General features: G+C 35.3%; 1 protein-coding gene across 2 annotated transcripts; it reads left to right on the top strand.

Annotated features, from left to right (window-relative positions):
• The first annotated feature begins 250 nt into the window (after nucleotides 1–250).
• Nucleotides 251–25772, top strand: LOC121407664 (enoyl-CoA delta isomerase 2-like). Of its 2 annotated transcripts, XM_041598845.1 has the most exons (10): nucleotides 251–355; nucleotides 4337–4493; nucleotides 4998–5096; nucleotides 9254–9439; nucleotides 10257–10329; nucleotides 11708–11810; nucleotides 13739–13859; nucleotides 21125–21214; nucleotides 24110–24253; nucleotides 25212–25772. In XM_041598845.1, exons 1-10 carry the CDS (start codon nucleotides 285–287, stop codon nucleotides 25362–25364), a joined length of 1197 nt encoding a protein of 398 aa, XP_041454779.1. In that variant the 5' UTR covers nucleotides 251–284; the 3' UTR covers nucleotides 25365–25772. The 2 variants fall into 2 exon arrangements, with proteins under 2 accessions (XP_041454779.1, XP_041454780.1); XM_041598846.1 differs by lacking the exons at nucleotides 21125–21214; nucleotides 24110–24253; nucleotides 25212–25772 and adding an exon at nucleotides 16707–17078.
• The last annotated feature ends 356 nt before the right edge of the window (nucleotides 25773–26128 follow it).

Raw genomic sequence — 26128 nt, 5'->3', positions numbered from 1 at the left:
GTCGCACTCGGTTTTTTTTTTCAAAAAGCGTACCGTACCGTACGGTATGTACAAAAACGTAAGGGGTCAGCCTCCGCCCCGCCCCCAGCCCCTCCCCCCAAAAAACTGTTCCGCGTCATGTACATAGATAATTTATTAAAATTCAACATTCCAGGTATAGAATTAAAAAGAAGTTTCTTGAAAACAATTATGTTCGATCATGATCACAAAGCATGTACCGGCGTATAGCTAGCCTAGATCTCTGTCTTAGACAAGCCATATCCATATGAGCGTCAAACACCAAGATGTCTGCGCTCTTCGGCTTCAGGTGGTGTGGATCAAGGTCACAGATATTGTTTAATATCTATAGAAAAAGGTAGACCTATTAAATTATTAAGTAATAGTTGTTCAATGTACTGCGATGAGCTAATGCCTATCCAAGAAATATGAACAGATTAATGTTATTTAAACTATAACTTATAAGCCTTAAAAAGTTAAAAGGCTGCAAGTCACGAAACGTTCGCGGTACCGCCCTACGTACCGGTACCGGCACCGTGCATCGATTGCAGCCGGTAGGATCCCGTGGGTTGGCCGTTGGCCTAGCCTGGACTCTGGAGGCGTCTGGCCTTATGGGAGTGAAAATACTGTACGTATGGTCACTCCCCTAACATGCCTAACGCCTGGATTTGCTTTATATGCCTCTCCGTAGAGGCCAGGATTACCCGTGTTGAACCTAGACCTAAATCACCAATTTTATTTTTTGTTTTTCGCCCAAAGCCCTAGGCGGTAGGCCTACAATATATGGTAGTGGATCGTATTACCGAACACTTCTCATGAATTTGATCATATCAAACACATTAATTATTCCAATAAAATTCACCAAACTTTCACCATAAATACACAAATACCTACAAAATATAAACATGCAGAAATTTTGCCGAAATTGTTTTTCATTTTTACGACATCAGCTTCCAATCGGACCCCTCTTCGTAAGTGAAATATTTTGGTCACTTGAAAAGGTATCGTATTACCGAACGTGTGTTTTCTATGGGAAAAGTTGGGAAAACAACAAAGTCACTGATGAGCTATTTTGACCATATTTTATTGTTTTGAGGATATAAAGACTTTGAAATTGTGTTTTTGATAATTTTTCATCATTTTTCTATTTAAGTTCCCTTTGGGAGGAAGTTGCAAAGGTTTGAGCGTATTTGATTATTTTCTGACGCATATGATGCGCGCGTTCGGTAATACAAGGCCGGTCGGTAATACAATCACTCACTATACATGGGCAAGTTTTACATATGTTTACCCCCATTTTTTTTTACATTTTTCTTTTTATTAATTAATTAAATAAATAGTAGTAGTAAAATTGAAAGAAGTTAAGAGCAAGAGCGTTCACTTACCCCGTCTGTTTACGTCGCCATTTTTATTTCTTTTGTTATTGATACCTAGATACACACGTGTCCAGAGCTGCAACTTAGATTTTAGAAATACTTGCATTTGCCGATCGATATCACGATCAGACAACCATCTCAGTCAGTACTTCCTTTAAAGATTATATTGAGCCAATGCTTTTTCAAATTGTTATTGAAAACAAATCCTTTACATCATGCGAGATTTTAACATTATTTTCTACTCGATTCGTTACAGTCATCTGAACAAGATGATACAAGATTCCACTTTCTACCTATGTTACACCATGGATATAGCTCCATGGTTACACAGAAACAATGTCCTTAAAACATGGGACTGGCGAACTGAAAACATAATAGCTCAATGCTGAAAATATGCATATTATGGAATTAGTATATAATAGACTTCCTTTTGATTAGAATAGAAAATATTTGAAATAAATTATGTTTCATTTAGTACTATGACTAAATAAATACAGTCTTGTATCTGCCTGTGTTTCACTTGGATTTTGTTCACACATTTAAAGGACAAGTCCACCCCCAACGAAAAGTTGATTTGAATAAAAAGAGAAAAATCTAACTAGCATAACACTGAAACTTTCATCAAAATCAGACGTAAAATAAGAAAGTTATGGCAATAAAGTTTTCGCCTAATTTCACAAAATAGTTCTATAAATGCACATCCTGGTCGGTATGCAAATACAGGACTGATGACATCACTCGCTATTTCTTTTGTATTTCATTTTATGAAATATGATTTATTGATTCCCATTTTCTCGTTGTCCTTGAAACAAAGTTTCATTCCTCCCTGAACACGTGGAATTACCATCGCCTTAACTCTTAATGATTCAGTCAAGTTGTTTTTATTGTCAAATATGTAAATATTATATTTCAAACACTGAAAAACAAAAATAGTGAGGGACATCATCGACTCTCATTTGCAAGTCATTGAGTTGTGCATATGAAAAATAAGCGAAACTTTAAAATGTCATAACTTTGTTAAATTACATCTGATTTTGATGAAATTTTCAGCATTAACTCCTAGTTCGAATTCTCTTTATTCATTCAAATCAACATTTTGCTCAGGTGGACTCAAGACCTATAAATTACATTGCTAAGTGTTTTTCTTTGATTTCAACTATTTTCTTATTACCTATTACCTATACAGTGTACATGCAAGAAATTGTTAGCCATATGCAGGCTATTTTCTTTTGAAATATATGTAAATTGATTCCTTGCACTGACAATAAACAAGTCCACTCTATATTTACCAAGTTTTTATATGGATATGAAGTTCATTTATAAACACACGTGTAGGTTTTGTTTGTGTAATCTAATACAATGAAAAGCATTAAGCGTATGCTCACATTCATATTGCCAATAAATAAGCATGTTTCATACTGTGATTTAATCATTAATCAATGTTTTTATTAGAATTCAGCCTATACATGTATATTTGATGCAGGAAAATACTTTACCATTGAGAAAAAAAAACATATTTTTGATTTGCAGATACAAAATAGTTTATGTTCCATGTTCCTCAAATAATATTTATGAAGTAAAGTTAACACGTTAATTAATATTATGCTGCATCTTAATAATGTGTTCACATGAAAAATATGGGATTTACACTGAAATATCATTCCAGGTCAGAAAATAAAAAGATGATGGAAAAAAAGTCTGTGTAACGTAGGTATTCTATGGTGTCTGTTTTGTCAGGTTGAATAAAAGTGGGAAAAGGAATGTGCACAATTCTAGATTTCTAGTGGAAATTCGTTGAAGGGTTTGTTCCAGAAACCAGAAGAAACAAAGTCTGAATTTTGCCTCCCAATGTCACAAATTTTACCCCGGGGGGGCCACTTCCATTCACGAGTGGATACCATGCGCGACCATGGGGTCTCGAAAAGCACCCTAAACACGTAATTTCTATATTCCGAAAATGCACCCCTTAACAAGTATTGGCGTGTGAAACCCTACCCTTAACAAGTATTGGAAACAAAACGATACTCTTGGCAAATATTCCCTGAAATGAACCCTAAACAAGTACAGAAATGTTTTATTGTACATACGGGTCATTCGGTCGTCGGCTTTACCTTATTTGGTTTAGTATGACCCCACCTTCTACACCTCGCGCAAATCGGACTCTAAACACGAAGTGTTGGGGCAAAAAGGACATCCTTTATAAAACATTTTAATTTTGTTTTATCATCCCCACAAATTCGACCCTAAACACGTAATTTTCCTAGCGAAATAGATGCCCTTTTATCATTATTTTTGTGTTTTTGACACCCTTATCACATTACGTACGTAACGTGCCCTATCGTGAAAAAGACATCCTTTTTACGTGTTTTTTTGGTCGCGCATGGTATCCACTCGCCCTATGGATCCTGTGTGAATCTGACAAAGATTCATGGGAACCCAGGCCCCAATCTTCTCATAATTATGAGGAATAGTATCAAGGTGAGGAAATGCACGAGGTTTGACGTGATGATTGGCAGTGTTGCAATGGTCTGGACAGGGGCTGCGGAACGGTTTTCACAGTGGGGAGCTGACCATGCAAAAAATCACAACTTTTTGGCCATTTCTATGTTTTTTTTACACGTTTTTTGGAAAAAAGTGCCCAGCCCCCACCTCTGCTACCCCTGCTGGATCTGGATGTACATGTATACAGTGCAGGACCATTTTGAAATAACACACCGAATGAGAGAGAGAGGGTTAGCAGTAATGACAAAGCTGGTCTTCAACAGCTAGCTGCCTTGAAGGATGCAACTGTCTGGGAAGTTGTGTTGGTGTCTGAAGGGTGGTTACAGTCCTCTGTGGTTTGAAGAAAGAAATGTTTCTTTAACTGATCTGTGTTGAAATTCTCAACTGCAAAACAATTGCTATGATTAGTGACTTTAATGATCTGCAATTTAAAAAATGTATTATTTCAATATCTTTCTCAGTTTGCAGGCGCAGGCATCAAAGAGGCTGATCCATAAAACTGCAGGCGTCTTATCGGTTTCCGACTCTGAATTTACTGCAGCTCAGGATAGATTGAACTCATTGAAAGAAGACCCAGGTAACGAAGTGAAGCTTCAGATATATGCCCTATACAAACAGGTGATTTACACACAATCTTTTTAGTTTTATCGAGTATTCATCCACAAATGAGAATTAGAAGGCACTAATTATATGCAAAAACAATTATTTGTAGAAATTAATGCAGTATTGCAAAGTTGTAATTTCTTGTAATATTTGAAATTTCAATTTGGGTGGCAAAATTGTCACAGAATGCTTGAATGTATCCATTTATTACAATTGACAAAAAGTGCAATTGGAAATGTATGAGAAATGTTTCGCAGGGTAAGTTTGATTTCGCCCTTTCCCCTTGACACAGTGTGAAAACGAGCATTTCTGCGCAAACAGATTTCTGCGAGCTTTACAAAAATGGACAGTCAAACATTCTGTCAAAACTTTTACTTTAATTGGATAGATGAGACCCAAACCCAAGATTATATGTGAAAAAATTACCCACATGTTGTATATTTTTTAATTCCCAGGGCTTTTTCAAAGTGTAAACTTTTTTTGATACGCACTGTATAATAATAGATATGTATTTTGCAGGCAACTACTGGCAAGTGCAACATCTCTAAACCAGGAGCTTTTAACATTGTCGCGAAGGCGAAGTGGACTGCTTGGGATTCTTTAGGCGATATGTCACAGGTAAGTTGATTCATTGATGATCAATTTCTACTTTTTTTAAATATTTTTTTTATAAAAAAAATAAATGGAGGTGTAGATGGATTTTGAATTAAAAACATTGTAGTGTAAGTGAGCTGTAACTGGAGGACTCATTCATGAGAAAATGCAAAGCTGAATGATAAGTAAGGCAGATTTATGGATACATCTTTTTGTTAGTGATCCTGGAATGACCCCCCCCCCCCCCCCCCCCGATGATTAAAACAAAACTGGTTAATTAAAAAAAAGGTAATTTTGGGGAAATTTCACCCGGAGATGACCTTAGGCCATAGGTCCTCTTTTTGTTTGCTTACTAATAGCAATTAGGTAAAAAAAATCTCCACCATTTACATACCAATATGAGTGTGGAAGTTGAGTAGGACCACTCACCATGAAATTATCATGGGATCAGATTAGAAGTGAACTAGCTACATTAAGTTTGGTATAGGCATGAATGTTATATAGTACCAAAGCGATGTCATCACAAAGCTTTTTCGCATTTAAGCATTTTTAGCTCATCCGGCCCGAAGGGCAAGATGAGCTTATGCCGTGGCGTGGTGTCTGTCGTCCGTGCACAATTTCAAATGGGGCATTCAAAACTTCTACACAGAATTTTGAAATTCATTAAATATGCTAATTTATGCGCATTTTTCAAAATTCACAAAAAATGCTACTTCTTCTTTATTTGTTGACCGATTTTGATTTTTTTGCTTCCATCTGGTAGAGGTCCATGAGGTTCACCAAACTTCTACACAGAATTTTGACCAGAAAAATTTGTATGCTAATTTATGCATATTTTCAAAAATTCACATAAAATGCTTCTTCTTTATTTGTTGACCGATTTTGAATTTTTTGCTTCCATCTGGTAGAGCTTCATGAGGTTCACCAATCCTCTACACAGAATTTTGACATTTTGACCAGAACAATTTTTATGCTAATTTATGCGAAATTAATTTATGCATATTTTTAAAAATTCACATAAAATGCTCTTCTTCTTTATTTGTTGACCGATTTTGATTTTTTTTTCTTCCATCTGGTAGAGCTTAATGAGGTCCACCAATCTTGTACACAGAATTTTGAAATCTTGACTAGAACAATTTTTATGCTAATTTATTCGAAATTTATTCATATTTTTAAAATTTCACATAAAATGCTTTTTCTTCTTTAATTGTTGACTGATTTTTACTTTTTTTCTTCTTCCATCTTGTAGAACTTTATGAGGTTCACCAAATTTCTACACAGATTTTTGAAATTTTCAGTAGAAAATTACTTATGCTAATTTAGGCGAAATTTATTCAGAAATCACAGAAAATGCCTCTTCTTCTTAATATTTGTTGACAGATTTTGATATTTTTTCTTCCATCCGGTAGAACTTCATGAGGCCCACTTAACTTCTAAACAGAATTTTGAAAATTTTCAGTAGAAAATTATTTATGCTAATTTATTCCAAATGTATTCATAAATCACAGAAAATTCCTCTTCTTCTTTATTTGTTGACAGATTTTGATTTTTTTCTTCCATCTGGTAGAGCTGCATGAGGTTCACCAAACTTGTACACAAAATTTTGTCTGGAAAATTATTTCTTATTTATGAAAAATTTATTTATAAATCACAAAAAATGTTTTTTCTTCTTCATTTGTTGATCAATTTCAGTTTTGTTTGCTTCATATGATAGCTCGAGGTGGTGATACAAAATTTAAACATAGAATTTTGAAACTCATTGAATCTGCTATTTATTCATATATTTTCAAAACTCACAAAAATTGTTTACTTATTTGTTGATTGATTTTGGTTATTTTTGTTCCATCTGAGAGCTTCATTAGGTTCATCAAGGTTCTAAACAGAGTTAAGAAACTTTGACTAGATAATAATTAATACTTAATTCATATGAAATTTATTCATAGATCACAAAAAATGCTTCTATGTCATTTCTTCATTTTCAATTCTATATCCTCAATTTATGTCACCAATATAATTCACTACAGTGTCAACTTGGCTGGAATTAAATTTGCGTTAAATTGTGTTGCGAGATGCCGGATGAGCTCCACATCATTGATGTGCTAGTTTATACCATACCTTGGCAGGGCATGATGAAAAACACCCACTAACAAACTTTAAGGGAATCAGTTCTTGGGGGCCTTAGAAATGACCTCATGAATACATAATTAGCCCCATTGAAGTCAATGTATTATTGACCTGGTTCCTAACATTTAGAATAATAATATAATAATAATATAGGATATTTATATTGCGCACATATCCACCTTGTTAGGTGCTCAAGGCGTTCCTATATTACCCGGCTAAGCTAGGCGTTCATAGCGCACACAGCTTTTAAAGGAATTACTTCCTTCCGGTACCCATTTACCTCACCTGGGTTGAGTGCAGCACATTGTGGATCAGTTTCTTGCTGAAGGAAATCATGCCATGGCTGGGATTCGAACCCGCGACCCTCGGTTTCAAAGTCCGAAGACTAATCGACTGGGCAACAACGCTCCACAAGAATCAAGTCAATAATACATTGGTTTCAGTGGGGCTGATTATGTACCGGTATTCATGAGGTCATATATAAGGCTCTCATGGACAGATTCCCACCTCTATTTGGGTTGTGAAGGTATTTCCTCATGCTCTACCAAAAAATGGTTTAAAAAACGCTGATGAGCAAAAGGTGAAAATTGATGACATCACACTTTCATACTCTATATAAAGGGATTATTTTTATGCCTAACAAACTTGATGACAATGGTCACAATTTGTATTCTAAATTCCTGAGGATAAGAGGTAGGTGTCAATATTGAAATAATGGGATTGTCAGGATCAAACCTGGGTTTTTGTTTACCTAAAGATTTGGTCACCGATCACCCCAAATCACATAAACAACCTCACATACCCTAAGCATCTTTTTTTAAAGTGAACAGAGCTATGATGTAGTCAAAGTACACATAAGTAATTGCATTGCACAATAATTATTCAGGTTTAAAGTTGTTTATTACAACTATATCATTTCGCTCCAAATGCGATTCATTTCCATGGAAATTTCAACAAAATGAATATAACATAGGTTCACATATAAATGATATTGACTTTCAAAAGATAACCAAATGAATTAAGTTTGACTTTATCAATTTAGAATTTAAAAAAAATATCAGTACCGAAACAGGCTACTGATTGGTATAATTATTATAACAAAATTTGGATTAGATCAGAAATTCAGACCAAAATTACTCACCACCATTGTGGGTAGGAAAACTCCAAAATTAATTAAAACTGAGGGTCATATCTTCCTTGCTCCTCAGAACACAACCTCTCTCAAAGAGTAACAAAATGAAAGTGATCTTACTCTCTGTGCGCAGCAATTAGGTGCACTGTACAATCAATGAACCTCGGGCGGGTCTTGGAATGCTAAGTGTTTATTCCACCTGTTACTAGAACCTGGAACCTACAACAAAGGAACCTGCAAGAGCTGAATATTTTATAGCCCTTCCTATTTAAAGTAATTAAATACATAGGTCTTTTATACAACTCAATAATACTGCCATCACAAGGCCAAAATGAGTAAATTATCAATACCTTTCAAATTTAGATTTTCTTTATTTTAACACAATTTTCAGAATTACACCATTAATAAATTTGTCCTGTAACATTTTCTATGTTAAATAACCAAATTTTAGAATTTGGCTTGAGTGCAAAAATAAAAAAAAATTGCTTGTGACAGGGATTTTACATATATCAGGCATGTTCTCGTGCCATTTTCACGCAAGAATCCATACATCATTTTCTTGACAATCCTTAGAAACCTTCCTGCATTTCAATCAGAGTGTCAGAGAAATTTAATTTGGAAAGCCATACTTGATAATTAATGCCATACCACTGTCCTTTTCATTGCTAGGCATGAAGCATTACACACAATACAACTAGCACTCTATTGAACACCAGGCACCTGGATTGATCACTCAAACATCAATGGCACATTCTCCCCTCCCATCCCATCTCTCTCTCTCTCTTTCTTCCTATCTCTATTTTTTTCTCTCTCTTTAACCTTTTATGTTTTATTATTATTATTTTTTATATTAAATCAATAATGATGAATGACTTTTCTTGCATTTCCAAACGTGACATACAGGTTCTCCTTTTCCTCATTTTAGGACCAGGCGAAAGAGAAATATGTTGGCATCGTCAACGACCTCGCTGGACAGGAAGGAGGTGAAGCAGAGGTGGCCTCAATATCAGAAGGAGATCTGTCTTTCACTGGACTCAAGTATACAGTGGAGAATGGGGTAGCAACCATTACTCTCAATAGACCTAACAAGAAGAATGCTATAACCTTGGAGGTAAGAGCGGTCATTTGTTGGTAGAATGCATGGTTTTATGCCTTATGAATAAAAACGCATGGGGCGCGTTTCATGAAGAGTTGCAACTGTTATACCTTCGCCATGATGGCAACTACCATGGAAACCTTGATTCCGATTGGCTGCTGAGCCCTGTTACTATGGTAGTAGACATTATGGCAAAGTTACAACAGTTGTAAGTTCTTTATGAAACAGGCTCCAGATGCACTAGATAGTATTTGTCCATTGTCGGGCATTTAAAGGAGAATTATTGTATATCCTGGGATAAAATGAGTACCAACATTTTGGTGATAACCTTTAATTAAAATTAAGTAAATCTTGATTTGATTTCACTGTAGCACTGGTCTTCCATATACCCTAGGCTGAGTTATCTTGGCCTTGGGGTGGATGGGAATTAAGGATAATATGATTTGTCGTCCAGTTTATTTTGTTGCTTTGTAAAATAAAATTAGCTCTAGCCACTGCAACATTAATGATATCAAAATAATGTTAAAAATTCAATAAATAGATGATATTATTTTGTCCAAATATATATATGGCCTTGATTTTGTAACAATTGAGGTTTTGATATGTTAAGACAAAAAATATGCTTTAAAATGGAATAAAACCCAGACTATTCATTTTACCCTAATCCCATTCCAACTCATCAAGATACAAGCGATTCACCATGATTTTATATACTGCCACCTTGTTATAAAACTACAGAAACGTGATTGTTACGTGGGATAAATTACTTTTTCATGTGATTACTCTGTTTGTGATATCCCACTCATTTTTTACTTTGTTTGTATTTGTCAAGATGTATTCAGAATGGGCAACTGCTCTTGATACAGCTGGAGCGGATGACAGCGTGGTCTTGGCTCTAATTACAGGTTTGTTGAAAAAATGTTCCATATTACAGATTGTATGTTCTCATATAAAAACAGAATTGAGGCTTGGTTCTTTAAAAAATAAAAATAAAAAGAGTCAAAACAAATTAAAAAAGAATTTCAGTGTATGAACAAGAATATCAATAGTTAGTGAATGCTCTACCACATGCAATTTAGCCCCCACCTGTCCAAAATAACCCCTGAAAATTGCGTTTCAATGTGAAAGATAAGTTAGACCAAACAGAATTAGGAAATATAGCCCCCTGGTACAGAAAATATTATTCCCCCTCCCTTATCGTTCAGCTCTCATGGAGCAGTTCTGCTGCATCCCGATTGGCTTGGTCTCAAAGTTCTAGCCCGTGTGAGAAAAGCCAGAGTTTAGAACTCGTCACCAATCATCCCAAGTTAGCTGTTTCTTTGCTAAAGTATCACCTGTGTCAGAGAGCCATGGTGCATACCGACTTTCAGCTCTTTGGCCGGAATTCACATAGGTAGTTTTGAAAACCCACAGTTGAGTCCATGGTTTATGCAGATGTCCTGTATAAATTTCGCGTATTTTACCGCGTATATTAAAAAATGTCCAGTGCTGATGTGCGCTTTTGTCACAGTGCACCAAATTGACGCCTGTTGCCGTGGTTATCCATGCTATTTTATTCATAAGTCCACTGTTCGGAGAGTGGACTCATTACTCAAAACAGTGGACTCAAGAATAAAACAGCGAATCTAACCATGGTAATAGGCGTCAATTTGGCGCACTGACAAAAACGTGTATCAGCATTGGACATTTTTTAAACACTTGCCCGATACGTGCTAAATTGAGCGTAATTTATACAGGAAATCTACATAAACCATGGATTCAACCTTAGGTTTTCAAAACCACCTTTGTGAATTGGGCCTTTATGTCTTCAAAAGCGTGTTATGGTTGGTAGTATGAAGGAATTGTCCCAAAATCTGGAGCATACCTTTACCAAATTAGTATGCTTGATAATACCCCAATCATCCATCTTTTGTCTCAAACTTTGGATGAAACCCAAGTGCCATGAAATAACCCAATTATTGTGTGTTCATGATCAGATTTTGAACATATTTTGTTTGGACGTTTTTTGCCAATCTGTGCTCTGTAACACAAAGGTTTGCGATGGATTGCATTATATGAAAGCTCCGCACTGATTGGTCCCTGGTCAGTATTTTAAACCAAATGCGCCTGTAAGATTGATCTTGATTGGTCAGTTCATTAAGCGATTGATCGCAAACCTTTGTGTTACAGAGCCCAGAAGTAGATGGATAATTTGAAAACTTGGGCTAATATTAATTGTAGGTGAGGCTGTTATCCATACCAGTGTAAAGTAATGGTTCATATGTTTGTGTTTGATACATGTAGGTGCTGGTGACTTTTATAGTAGTGGGAATGACCTCAACAACTTCATGAAAATAGACCCGAGTGTTTTATATGAAGAATCTGTGAAGGGTAGCAACCTGCTCGAGTAAGTGAAGGCGGTGATCTTGTGTTGCAGCATTTGTCGTGTCCGTGTATTTCATCATTTTTGTCTCGCCCACCAGAGGTGAAGGCGAGACTTAGGGATCCAAATCTAATGACACATAACTCCACAACCGTAAGGTGCTTTTCAACTAAACTTGGATGGTAGATGGACTTGGGGGACCTGCATGTTATGCTGCAGTTGGAGGTCACGTGGTAAGGTCAAAGGTCATTTTCAGGTCAATGTTAAAGTTTACATGCAAGACTCTCTTATGACACCTAACTCCGCAACCGTAGGTCACTTTTCAACCAAACTTGGATGGTAGACGGACTTAGGGGACCTGCATGATATGCTGGAGTCGGAGGTCATATGGTAAGGTCAAAAGTCATTTTCAGGTCAACGTTAAAGTTTACATGCAAGACTCTCTTATGACACCTAACTCCACAACCGTAAGTCGCTTTTCAACCAAACTTGGATGGTAGATGGACTTGGGGACCTGCATGTTATGCTGCAGTTGAAGGTCACATTGTAAGGTCAAAGGTCATTTTCAGGTCAACGTTAAAGTTAACATGCAAGACTCTCCTATGACACCTAACTCCGCAACATTAAATCGCTTTTCAACCAAACTTGGATGGTAGATGGACTTGGGGGACCTGCATGTTTGGCTGCAGTCGGAGGTCACATGGTAAGGTCAAAGGTCATTTTCAGGTCAATGTTAAAGTTTACATGCAAGACTCTCTTATGACACCTAACTCTGCAACCGTAAGTCACTTTTCAACCAAACTTGGATGGTGGATAGACTTGGGGGACCTGCATGTAATGCTGCAGTCGGAGGTCACACGATAAGGTCAAAGGTCATTTTCAGGTCAACCTTACCTAACTACGCAACCGTAAGGTGCTTTTCAACCAAACTTGGATGGTAGATGGACTTGGGGGACCTGCATGTTATGCTGCAGTCGGAGGTCACATGATAAGGTCAAAGGTCATTTTCAGGTCAACATTAAAGTTTACGTGCAAGACTTCAGGCAAGTGTTATTCCATCCTAGTCACATTACAATGAAATTTTGATACAATTCTGTTGCATGCCCTCGCGAATCACGATATTTCTGGTTATTTTTATACGTGGGCGAGACACAAAATCGCTTTTGCCTTGTTTTTTCTTTAATAAAAATTTTCCATGATGATTTACTCATTGTTTGTGTGACAAAGTATCAGTGAAATTAAGAATGAATGAACCTTTGATTTAATTGTTGGAAGCCGATTTGTCCTCAAGTCATCTGCTTTCAAAACATTAAGAATTACTATCCTCCCCCCTACATTCAGTCTAGTATCTTCTCTCTGTTCCATACGATCTCCCCCCCCCAACACCTCCAACGCATTTTTGTACTTCCTTGAACACTGAACCTAGCCCACCAAAATTTATCTAATTTTGGATAAGTTGCCAATTTAGAGCATAATCGTGTGCATTATCGAATGCTATAGTGCTAAAATGTAATAAATTGGCAACAAATCAAGTACAATTGTTTTTTAGTGTCTACATTCTGTTCATTACTCATGCATAAAGCGTGGAGGAAAAGGTCGAACTGAGTTGCAATTGGCATGAGGGATTCAGTACTACAGGAATAAGATATTTGTAAAGCAATGATATACCTATCCCTTCTAAACATTCAATAAGAATTTGGCAGAAACATAATGAATTAAAGCAGGTAAAGATTTTGTTTATCTTTCTTTCCCAAATGTGTCCAAAATTCATTGATCCTGGAATCATCCCGGGATGGTTTTTGGACACAAAGCCACCAGGATTTCATCCTGATCCCGGATCAGATAACGACATTAGTTCAGAAATTCGGAAAATGACATGTCTTTGAAGTCAGTGGCATTGTTATAGATAATCTATGACTTATAAATATACCGTCTATTGCTTATCGTTCCAGGAGATATGTTAATTCAACTATAGATTTCCCCAAGCCTTTGATTTGTGCTGTTAATGGTCCAGCGGTTGGTATCGCAGTCACGACGCTGGGGCTAATGGATGTTGTCTATGCTTCAGATACGGTAAGTCTCAATCTTATATCACAAACAATATTATATTTCAGTTGTAGTCCAATAAAAGGATCGCTATATGTTCCTTTTCATATAGTGATAATTAATAATTGCAACAAGGATAATGAAAATAATTGTAATGATAAATATCCAATCATTTTAATGAAATGACAAGCCTCAAGTGTGAAATCCACGAAAATCTAATAATTGTGTGCGAAAATAAAGTACAATAAAATCAGAATGCATTTTTTCTTTAAAATTGTGTTTAGTACCAAGTCTAATTTCATATCATAATTACTGTAGGTTATTTCAAGTTTTATATCAAGTTTATTTAAAACCAAGAACACCACATTATAATCATATAAATATGCATACAATGTATAAAATAATAAATGTTTTAAAATTTCTCTTTGCCCTTAATTGGGAAATTCAAGATCGAAAACAATACTCATTAATGTGACTTAGCAGGAAAGGGATATAAATCAAACGAATATTTGAATAAAAAACTTTTTTGGGGTGGCTATTATTACTTTAAATCAAAACTTGCGAGAATAGTATGCATGAATTTGATTTAATGGAAAGACTGTATACTGTCATAGACCAGGCCTGTCATTTCGGGGTTCTTGTTGTTGGATTTTGTGTAGGGCTAATTAAAAAACAACAAGTTGAATAGTGGAATCATTTTCCCCAAAACTGTCTTCTCAATTCGAAGAGTTGGCAGGCATGCGAATGACAAAGACAAGTTTTCCTAATTACAAGAGTAAGGCTAGATTAGTTCGCCCCAGTTGGCCTACACTGTAAAAGGCAGGTGTGTTAAATAGGCAAGACCACAGTGGTGTTTGAAGAATAGAATAATCAACTTTCATAACTCCATATAACATACCTTTTTTATTTCATTTATTTTACTCTCTTGTTAAAATCATCAAAAGATCTATACAATGTATGTTTCAAAAATAATTGCACAATATGAGAAGTGGGGGAATCATGAAAAGCCATATGGACTTGAATAATGGTGATTCCCTACAAAAAAATGCAATATACAAAATTACAATTGGAAACTTTTAAACACTTTTTTTTGTATTTGAGGTTCTGGAAAAAAATATTTTACTATGAATTATATATTTTTTAAAACAAATTACCCAAACTATGTACTATGTCGGTATTGAATTACAGAAAAAGGAAAAATCTGCTAGCTAACTCACATCGCTCCCTTGCCCATATAGAATATTTTTGCCCCCCCCCCACCAAATTAGTAATAGCCATGCAATGCAATTAGTAGCATTTTGAAAAGGCCCTGTGTCTTGACTATATTCCTCATTAAGTAGTGGCTGAGACGAGACTAAAAGTCAACAAAGAGAATTAGCTAAACCGAAATGAAACATACTGTTGAGAGACTGAAGTCACATTTACCTCCTTCTTTCCTTGGTTTCTGTGGCAACAAGTTAGAATTGACTACTTTTGCCACAGCTTTTGAAAAAAATTCCAATAGCTTCTTTCTTTCTTTAGCTCATCCGGCCCAAAGGGCCAGATGATTAAAAACTTCTTGTAGTTCTAAACTCTTGATATATGCTAATTTATGCACATTTTTTTGTTTCCATCTGGTAAAGCTTTATGAGGTTCTCCCAACTTCTACACAGAATTTTGACTAGTATTTTTTTTCTAATTTATGCATATTTTTCAAAATTCACATAAATTGCTTCTTTATTTGTCGATTGATTTTGACTTTTGTTTTCGTCCATCTGGTAGAGCTTCATGAGGTTCACCAAATTTCCACACAGAATTTTGAAATTTTGACTAGAAAGTTATGCTATTTATGCAAAATTTATTCATAGATCACACAAAAATTGCTTTTTCTCCATCATTTGTAGATCAATTTCAATTTTGTTTGCTTTAATTATACAATAGCTCTTGGTGGGGATGCAAAATTTCTGCACAAAATTTTCAAACTCATTTAATATGCTAATTTATGCATATCTTTCAAAACTCACAAAAATGCTTATTTATAGACCGATTTTGATATTTTTTTTGTTCCACCTGAGAGCTACATGAGGCTCACCAAGGTTCTACACAGAATTTAGAAATTTTGTCTAGAAAATTATTTATTCTTATTTATACAAAATTATTCATAAATCACAAAATATTTTACTTCTTTGACATTTATTCACCAATTTCAATCCTGTTTCCTCCATTTATGTCACCAATATAATCCACTACTGTGTCAACTGGGTTGAAATAAAAAAAGTGTGTTAAATTTCTTTGCAAGATGCCGGATGATCTCCACATCATTGATGTGCTAGTTTTTCTTTTTCATTCATTTTTTTTACTTTTCGTTTCTCTTTTTAATTTTTTTTTATTATAAACATTATAACAGACACAGAACCTTGTCCAAAGGCTATGCAATGAACTGATTAATTTAGATGGGAAACCTGTTGGATCGTCAAGGTCTTAGTCACACCAACGAAACTGTCCCCAGACCAACGAAAGGTATTACGTTATTTCCAATGGCATGCATATTGTTGGTTGGTGTGGAGTCATTTTTGTTGGTATGACTGAAGGTATTATCACTGATCAGATCTCTACTACATGTGTGCTCCTGGTGTTGCAACCCTTTGCACAAGTCATTACGACAGATCTAAAATCCTTGAGCCTCCACCAGTAAATGAGGCTATTAGCTATGAAATTCGTAATCACCAGCATATCTTGTAAATACACAAAGCAGACGCTTATTTTGAAGCCGGAGGTCTCCAAGGAGTTGAAAGCCGCAGAAGCAAGGGGGTAAAGCATGACAAAGACGGTTGTCCCCAGGATGATACAGAATGTACAAAGGACACGTTGGTTCTCTTTCTTCCTCTCTTCCAGGAGGTTGTTACCATTCGATTCGACCTTAGCAACGGAGCGATAGATGAAGATATAGCAGATGCACGTTGCCAAGAGGGAGATGACAATGAACCCCGAGTTGATGATAGGGTAGTGTCCAGTAAACTTGTCCGTAAACATCATCAACCCTCCAGCAATGACCCAGGTTACGACGCAGACGATGATACACCGAGGAGTCGTAATGATGTTTTTCACCCCAAACGGGTCAATGCGGATCGTAATGAACTGATAGATTGCGACCAGGAAGATGCTCATGGTGGACACGATAAAGGACATGTAGAGGGTGCCAGCCAGTATTTTCAATTCAATAGCGTAAATTAGGTCCTTTGAAAAGAAAAAAAATTGTGAAGAAAGAGACAGAGAAGGGTAAGGAAACGTGGAGAAGAAAAAAGGAGGAAGGGCGGGGGTAAAGAATAAGAAGGAAGGTTATAAAGAAGAGGAATAAGAAGGAGAAGACAAAGAAGTAAAGATATAAAATATGATATTTAGATTATCATTTTATCAATTTCCATTTCGCATTCACAAAATATAAACAAACTAGCAACAGAAAGCAATAGAATACATTCGTACTAGGTCCCCATTGTTTTACCTGGGTTGAATGCAGCAAAATATGGATTCATTTTTTGCAGAAGGTAATAGATATTATTATAGAAAATAGCAATAATTATATTTCATGCTAATCCTTTTAGAAATGTAATTAGTAAATGATAAAAAAACATTTGCTCCTGTGACAATTGCTTTTCCTCAAAATTTCTCTGACGATATAAAGGTGAGCACAATAATATGAGGATTATGATTAAGATTAGGGCTAGTTTTGAAGTTGGGATTTATCTCTGGTTTAATGCGCAGGAGCAAATGTCATGGATTGCGAGTAAGCAACCAAAAGACATCTCAAATTAATCAGATTGTAAAAACATACCTGATTATTATACCTCTTGATCTCAAAAACTGTGTATACGATCACGCCCATCAAATCAGCAAGAGCGAGGTTAAAGGGAAAGATATGATGTTGTTTACGAAATCGAGGATGAGTGAGAATGAGAAGTAATGTTGACGTTATCAGGAAGCAGGCAATCACGAGTTCCATTCCTTTGATAATGAACAAAGCAGCAAAACATTCTTCCATTTCCCTAAATTCCATTGTGAATTGTATACATTTACTTTCCAGCTATATCTTCATGCAGTTTTATCCACTGAAATTCTCTTTCGAAAACCTCTAGCAAAATTATGTTGGTGAACCTCTCTTTCATTAACATAAATTGTCTTCATGGCCGAAGTTAGCAAAAATCAGTCAAATTAATCGATTGATAAAATGGAAATAATCCATGAAGGTGTTGCATTTAGATCTCCTAATTGTCTGAGTGGAAGATGCTTCGTAAAACAATGACAATGACTAACAGACTAATTTATAGAAAACTTGAAAAAGTTGTTATCTAGGAAAGCGGTGCCAAAGTTCTGCTGTCGATCTACTCCTCGTCACAGTTTCTTCTGGATGTGATGTCTGGCTTTTGCTCAAGTCGAACAAGCGAGACTGACCAAATATACTCTGTTATTCCCAATGACATATAAACTGCATGTCATATGGTTGTTCACTTTAGAGTCAGTTTCGTCGGTGTGTCTTTGTTCTGAGAGAAGCTGAGTTGGAGCTGAATTTCTAAACTTTGATTTAGACAACAGCCTTGTTGTCATGACTGCAGTAGAAACAATGCAGGAATCCAAGCCAGTTGGTGAGCTGGTTACCACTGGTGGTTTTGGAAGCTGACTCCTTTTATTGGTCGGCCACGTATTTATCAACAGATTCGTTACTTTGGCCACGCCTTTCACCCAGGAAACCTACTCCAGGGAGGTGTTTCACAAAGATTAAGTATGACTTAAATCTGACTGAGTATGACTTAAATCTGAATAAGTATGATTTAAATCTGAGACGCGTATATGATATGCAGCGCGCAATGTTATGATCAATCAATACGCAGTAACTTGCGTCCTCTTGGCATGATCTGACCGATGCGGTTATGCCTTTTATACTGCACGCGACTTGTCGTTTAAGTGCGACTCTTAATTCTTACTTAAATCTTTGTGAAACCCTCTCCAGACCAACGGATGGTATACCACCTGAAAAAAAATGTAATGTCTTTGATCAGTCTGGGATTGGTTACATGAGTGTGACTGTACCCTGGAATAGCTTCCAATGGAAATTGTCCCTTAATTTCTTAAGTGCAAGTACTAATTAATTAGACAACTGATGTGTCTTCTCTTTTGCACTTTATCTTCACTCTTTTTTATTATTTCACCTTGTTAATAATGTATAGTTGTATTGCTATTCACTTCTTTTGGTGCATTTCAATTAAAAATGTCTCCCCACTAATCATTAATTAATTTGATTGATATGCACAGAGGCATATTTAGAGCATTAATGTATAGCTTCATTGTTCGGAATTTGAAGGGCATAGTTCATTTTAAGAACTATGATTTCAAAGGCTGACAATTGGCATACAGTGTGTCCTAGAAAAAAGCCGGAATTTGGACACTTAATTTAAAAAATGTCATTATGATGATAAGACTATTTCTTAATCATCATTGAACCCAACTCTATCATATGAAACCAAATTTATTGTTACACACTCTCCAAACTCTATGTGAATGTGATTTATAATTGGATGTGGCATAGAGTATTGAAAATATCAATACACATAGTGTTAATATAAGATCACTGGCAGAGCCAGGGGGGGTGGGGGAAAATCCGGCCCCATGCCCCCCCCCCCTTTGAAAGACACAGTTAAAATCTGTAATGTAAAAATGGCGTTAAAACAAAAGTGTGCCCCCCCTTTAAAAGTGAACCTTTTGCTTGTCAATTTTTTTTTAGGACAAAATGGTTAAAACCCTTTTTTTTTGCTTGTCAAATTTTTCTCTGGAAAATATGCCCCAACCCCCCCCCATGGAAAATCCTGGCCTGGATCTGCCCCTGTATAAGATCAATTCATTAACATCATTATGATTCTGCTATTGGGGTCTTAATATCGGCCTAATGTTTTTCTTTTCAATCTAAGTAATTGATAGAAGTGCATGTCAAATGAAAATCACCATGTTTCAGGGCTTTTGTAATTGATTTGTTATTTCATCAAGATAGGGATATGTGGAAGCCTTTCCTTTAGGTCATTCACAAGATCAGGGGCCCGTCTTTAAAGGGGAATGAAACCTTTGGAACAAGTAGACTTGTGTCAAAACAGAAAAATCAAAGAATAAGAACAAAGAAAGTTTGAAAAAATCGGACAAATAATGAGAAAGTTATGAGCATTTGAATATTGCAATCTCTAATGCTATGGAGATCCTCCCATTGGCAACACGGCAAGGATGTGTGATGTCACTCATGAACAACTTTCCCTTTGATGGACTATGAAATACCCTGAAAATGTGTCGTTTTGCTTTTTTGTATGGTGATACAAACTCTTTATCCATGATGTATTCTTTAAAAATCTGTATTACATGCCCTCCTATAGAAAGAATACATGTTCTACTGATAGATGTAATAAAAGAGGCAATTTAAGTGAAATATATACTAAAGTAATGGGGAGAGTTGTTCAAGAGTGACATCACACATCTTTGTCGCATTGCCAATGTGAGGATCTCCATAGCATTAGTGATCGCAACCCTATTCAAAAGCTTATAACTTTCTCATTATTTGTCCGATTTTTCTCAAACTTTCGTTGATCTGTTTCTGTGATTTTTCTGTTTTCACACAAGCTATCTTGGTCCAAAGGTTTCATTCTCCTATAAAGAGTTGCGATCAATCGTAACAATGGAAAGCCAGCAAAGTTAGCATTTAAAATGTATGTTGGTTCATAGAATTTTCTAGACATGTACTTACATAAATTCATTGATTTCTTGACAATTTGGTGTGTTATTTTTTTGTTTAACAAGGACATTTTGCAAATTTTCTGTAGAAAAAATTATGACACTGATCGATTTCCCTAGAGATGCAATTGATCGGATCAATCACAACTCTTTGTAAGACGGGGCCCCAGACGTTCTTTTATGAGATTACATATTACAGGTTTACAGTGTGCATAATGTAGACTAAAAAAAAATCAGCAGTTTGTGGACAATTTAATGAATTAGAGCTTATGGTTTCATGTATAAATCAACATGATTTATTCATAGTACCATACAACTTAGATTTGTGGACAAATAATTGTATAGAAAACGTAAAAGCTGATGGTCATGCTGATTTTGATCATGAACATGTAGTCGATTGTCGAGATCTCAATGAGGGATGGATTTTGCTCTTGTGAAATTGTCTTTCATATTTTAATTCAAATTCCATCATATTCTTGCACAGTTGAAGGCTTTATTGATATTGTGTAATAATTAATTATGTTTGTTTGTAATATCCTTGAAAACAGGCAACGTTCTATACACCTTTTGCAGCACTTGGTCAGAGTCCAGAAGGTTGTTCATCATACACATTCCCCAAGATGATGGGATCAGCTAAGGTAAGTAGCTTCCTGAAATGGTGTATGTTAAGGCGACCGCAAACCTTACAATTGGTCCGCGACCCGATTTCAGAATAAATGTAGTAGAATTTGATGCTGATATTGAGACATGGAATATCTTACTGTGTAATGTTTGAAATCATTGTACGAATACCTATGTTCAAATCTGTGACTATGCTATCATCCTTAGAATAAAAGCGAATTTAATATCTAGTCGTAATGATGTCCTAGCAGTCGTGCGATTGGCTATGATTTGAAACTAATTTAATGAAGGCTTGCAATCTTTCAAAATGGTTATATTAGTATTCTTTCAATTAATTTAAACCTCAAATACAATGTATGTTCCATTCACATTTTCAGAAAATGAGCAAAATGCGATTTGTTCCAAAATCGGATCGCGAACAGTCGTAAGATTTGCGGTGGGGTTAAAAGGCTTTTCAATGCCTTTTGTGAAGACACAAGGGAACATTTTTAGTGGGATATGAATATAGATATAAATAGATATGAATTATATTCAACTTGAAAAAAAATCAAAAACCAATAAACACTAATGAATGGATGGAAAGGATATAAAGCAGGGTGCTACGTAACTTTTTAGAAGCACTTGCCTGCAAAAAAATCCTTCAAAATAATGTTTTACCGTTTCAAAAGAAAGTACTACGGTTTAATATATAATTGCCCCTTTCCTCTCTTTTAAACGTGAACTAGTATTGCACCTTGTAATATTTTTTGAAGTTATTTTAGTTCCTATGACAGAAATTGGTGTCAATATGCCATTTGATTAATATTCTCTCATATATTTTTTAAGCGCTTTTGTATATGACCTTGACACAAAATAAAAAGTGGAATCACTGAAAATAACTAAAGAAGGAAGGATAGGTTGGTAGGAAGGAAGGAAGGAAGAGAGAGAGAAAGAAAGGTAGAAAGAAAGGAAGAAAGGTAGAAAGAAAGGAAGAAAGAACGAACGAAAGGAAGGAAGGAAGGAAGAAAGAAAGAAAGAAAGAGAGAAGAAAGAAAGAAAGAAAGAAAGAAAGGAAGAAAGGTAGAAAGAAAGGAAGAAACGTAGAAAGAAAGGAAAAAAGAAATGTAGAAAGAAAGAAAAGTAGAAAGAAAGGAAAAAAGAAAAGTAGAAAGGAAAAAAGAAAGGTAGAAAGAAAGGAAGGAAGGAAGGAAAAAAGAAAGGAAGAAAGAAAGAAAAAAAAGGAAGGAAGGAAAGAAAAGAAATACAGAAAGGTAGGAAGAAGAAAAGGAAGAAATGAAAAAAGAAAGATACGAAGGAAGGAAGGAAGGAAGAAAAAAACGAAAGAGGAAGAAAGCTCAAACTTGAAAAACATGCACAATCATCTAAAGTAAATCTTGCTGATATTTGTTTAAAATATATTTTGAAAATTGTTAGAAAAATAAATGTTTTATAAATCAATAATAATTCACAGAGAAACATTGACAAACTTCAAAATCAAATGAATCATCACGGCATCGTGGACTTGCATGCATTTTTCTTCCCACACCGATAACAACGGCTAAAACTAGTTATGAAAACTCAATAACTTGCTCCTCCGATCACATCACCAAATCAGTAGTCTGGGAATTCAGATAAGCATAAAAAAAAATCCCGCCGATTTAGTGAGTATTTTGTTGGAAAAACTATTTTTCATGTGAGCTTGTTCCCTTGTTCACTTTGATTCGGAGTTTGATCGGGGATAGGGCTGGTGTGCATAGCAGCATGGAGATCCATGCATGCCTGCCACACAGGCGGGAGGCTGGGCGCACCAGCCACATGTATACTATGCTGACTCTGGGTGTGTGATTTTGTGTGTAGATCGCAAAAAATGTCGCAAAGCGGCTTGCAATTTGAATTGGGGAAAGTTGTTAACTGTTTTTTTCTTTTTCTCTTCTGTTTTCTGCGTGGGAAGTATGGGGAAGCTTTGTAAAATTTCATTTCACAGTGAAAATTTTGCTTGCCCAATTCGGGCAAGTAGTTTTTGTCTTTACTTCAAAAACATTTGCCCGACTTTTACTTGCCCGGGTAATCGGGCAAGCGTTTATGTCGCACCCTGTAAAGACATATTTCAGAATTATTCCTATCTTATTATCTAGGAGTCTCCTTTTCTTACATTATGTGTTGAATTCAAGATAGTATTTGTTCAATGTAATACTTTTGAAAATTTTATGTTTTGTTTTGTATTAAAATAAACTGAAACTGATCAGTGAAGTTTTCAAAGCACTATCTTAACCCTTCATGTTACGGTGTACAGTTTATCAAAACACAGTCCAATGTAAATTTTGATTATTGATTCTGGTTGACAATCACAAAATTATTAGTGACAGAATAAAAAACAGGACTATCAAGTGCTTATATAGATCACTATACATAAGTCTGATACTAGTTGAAAATGGAATGATTACTTAGATTATTGTCAAAATAAAAAAGGGATTCTATCAGCTTATGGGTCTTTTTTGAAGCCATGATTAACAAAAGTGCTGTCATGTGCTTGCTGTTTATAGTGTTCGCATTTTTCTGATTGTTTTCATTATTTTACATCATTTAACTAGCGTATGTTATGTCAGAATTTCATAGATCTAGATCTATTTTGAATAAGAAAGATGTTTGGAGGGCTGATATTAAGAAAACTAATAGTAATAACGAGAGATGTTGGTCAATGGTGATCTTACACGATCATTCAAGAATTCGTCATATAATGAACTGAACATCCTTCAATCTCTCTGTAAAATTTCAATGTTGGAATTATACATTATTACATGTAGTTCAATATAATGCAAGTAGATCTCGGCACCTTTAAAGTTAATGTTTCAGTGTGGTTTGATTAGAAAGCTATCAAAGGCGACAAAACAAACATCTCCTTTTTAAATTTTTTTCTGACCTGTCTATTACAGGCCAATGAGTTCTTGCTGTTTGGTAAGAAGTTGAACGCGCAGGAAGCTTTTGATCGTGGTCTGGTCACAGAGGTCATTCCTGCTGCTCAGTTCAGAGAAACGGTGGACAGCAAGGTCAAGGAATATGCTCAACTTCCAAGAAATGTAAGTTACCGTTTGTACATATTGGCAATTCTTTTTTCATATTGAATGCATTAAGGCTTTAGGGAGCAACAACAAACAAATAATTGAAGAAAGAAGAATACATAATTTTGTAATTAAATGACTTAAATTTGATTGATTGGTGATGTATATTTTACATCAACTTTTGACAAAAAAATTGAATGCATAAACGTAACAGGTTAAAGTTATTTGATAACATTCAAGACACACAAAAAAATATCCAAATTACAGGATGCAATGAAGTTCACACTTATTTCTGTTGTAGCTCGTAGTAAATTTTATGAATTAAAGAAAGACATCTCCTTTCTCTATTCATTAAATCTCACTTGTGAAAAGGTTAAACTAGGACAGACTTATTTTTTCAGATTGAATTCGCGATCAAATTCACAGGCTTCAAGCCAGATATGTCTGTATATTATTAAAATTTCCTCAGCAAGCCTTCAACATTGCATTCTATATTCCATGATGGACTATGAATTCATAGTACAAAATTTGAGCAGCCAAGGTATTTGGTCCTATGCCATCATGAACGTGCTATGGACCAGAAGTGGCCTTGTGGTAGCATCGCTAACTGATCAGCAGTAGATGATTGCTGCTTTTATTTTTTTTCTGATTTATTTTTGAGATTGAACATGTGATAACTTATTCGTTGCAAGCCAGAAATATCTTATTCAGACTTCTACATGTATAGCAATCCTCTAACATCTCAAAATCTAAGATAACTTGCTTTTCAGTGTAATGGGGAAAAGCCATTTTGATCTTTCAACAAAATTTGTTGTGGTTTTGTCATAATGAACTGACATTTGTGTTGACTGTGTACAAGTTTACCATTATGAAGCTGCCATTGCTGCATAGAGTGAAGTAAAATATTTTGTTTGATGAAAATCATGAAAAAATTATTGCACAATGTTGTCTGACAATGTGTATCCTTTCATTTCAGGCCTTGAGACTTGCCAAGAATCTGATCCGGGAGACGGAGAAAGAGCACCTCCATAAGGTGAACCGAGCAGAGTGTGACCTTCTTATTGAGAGATGGACATCAGACGAGTGTGCCCAAGCCTTAATGAACTTTTTCTCCAAATCAAAACTATAAAGATAATCCAACTCCTGATTACTCTTCTCTCCATGTTCACAAATGTTTGCAAATTTAATTATCACCATAGAGAGCTTCAGTTGTTTCTGGAAGCCGTGCTGGGAGCTTTTTATGTTGATAATCAACTTTGCAGAATTATGTTGCGCACAAGTGCCAATCCACCGATGTGCACTCAATACTTTACACATAATTTCATGCCCAGAAGTGTAAATGTATTGTAGACCTTCCTGTTGGCATTAATATTTCTCAGTTTTGACGTTTATTTGGGTTTTACATCAGGGTTAAAATTATTCATTCATATGGCGAGCAAATATTAGAATACCAGTATATTACCCTATAAACTCAAACAATGTCCTTCTATTGATGTGTTGAAGAAGATGCTCAAATTTCAGATTTATATATATATATATTGCATATATATATATATATATATATATATATATATATATATATTGCAAGTAATGCTTCATTTTGTGTAGTTTTATTTCAAGTTTTTTTTTTTTTTTTTTTTTTGTTTTTGTCATTTGTATGGCGCTTTGTAACTTTTTGTATTAAAAAGCGCTTAATAAGAAGTATTTATTATTATCATTATTATTCTATTGATGATGTCATGGATGAATGAACAGGAATGAAGCTATTTACTCACCATGCTCTGTGATTTATCTTTGCAGGAAACTGTATAATGAACTGAACTGCTCCAATATATGGCAGTACAATTAAATTTTGACTGTACCAGCATGAGGCTGGTACAAGAAATTACTTAA

The sequence above is a fragment of the Lytechinus variegatus genome, chromosome 2 (genome assembly GCF_018143015.1).
Source record: "Lytechinus variegatus isolate NC3 chromosome 2, Lvar_3.0, whole genome shotgun sequence".
Taxonomy (NCBI): domain Eukaryota; kingdom Metazoa; phylum Echinodermata; class Echinoidea; order Temnopleuroida; family Toxopneustidae; genus Lytechinus; species Lytechinus variegatus.
The sequence above is the reverse complement of the archived record's forward strand: the minus strand, read 5'-3'. Positions and strand labels throughout refer to the sequence as shown.

Bases quoted from the DNA above. Each gene is read 5' to 3' on its own strand.
- LOC121407664 (XM_041598845.1), top strand. From the start codon at position 285: ATGTCTGCGCTCTTCGGCTTCAGGTGGTGTGGATCAAGGTCACAGATA. The intron at 11,811-13,738 runs GTAAGTGAAGGC...TTATCGTTCCAG, and splicing joins AAGGGTAGCAACCTGCTCGA to GAGATATGTTAATTCAACTA. The intron at 21,215-24,109 runs GTAAGTAGCTTC...TGTCTATTACAG, and splicing joins AGATGATGGGATCAGCTAAG to GCCAATGAGTTCTTGCTGTT.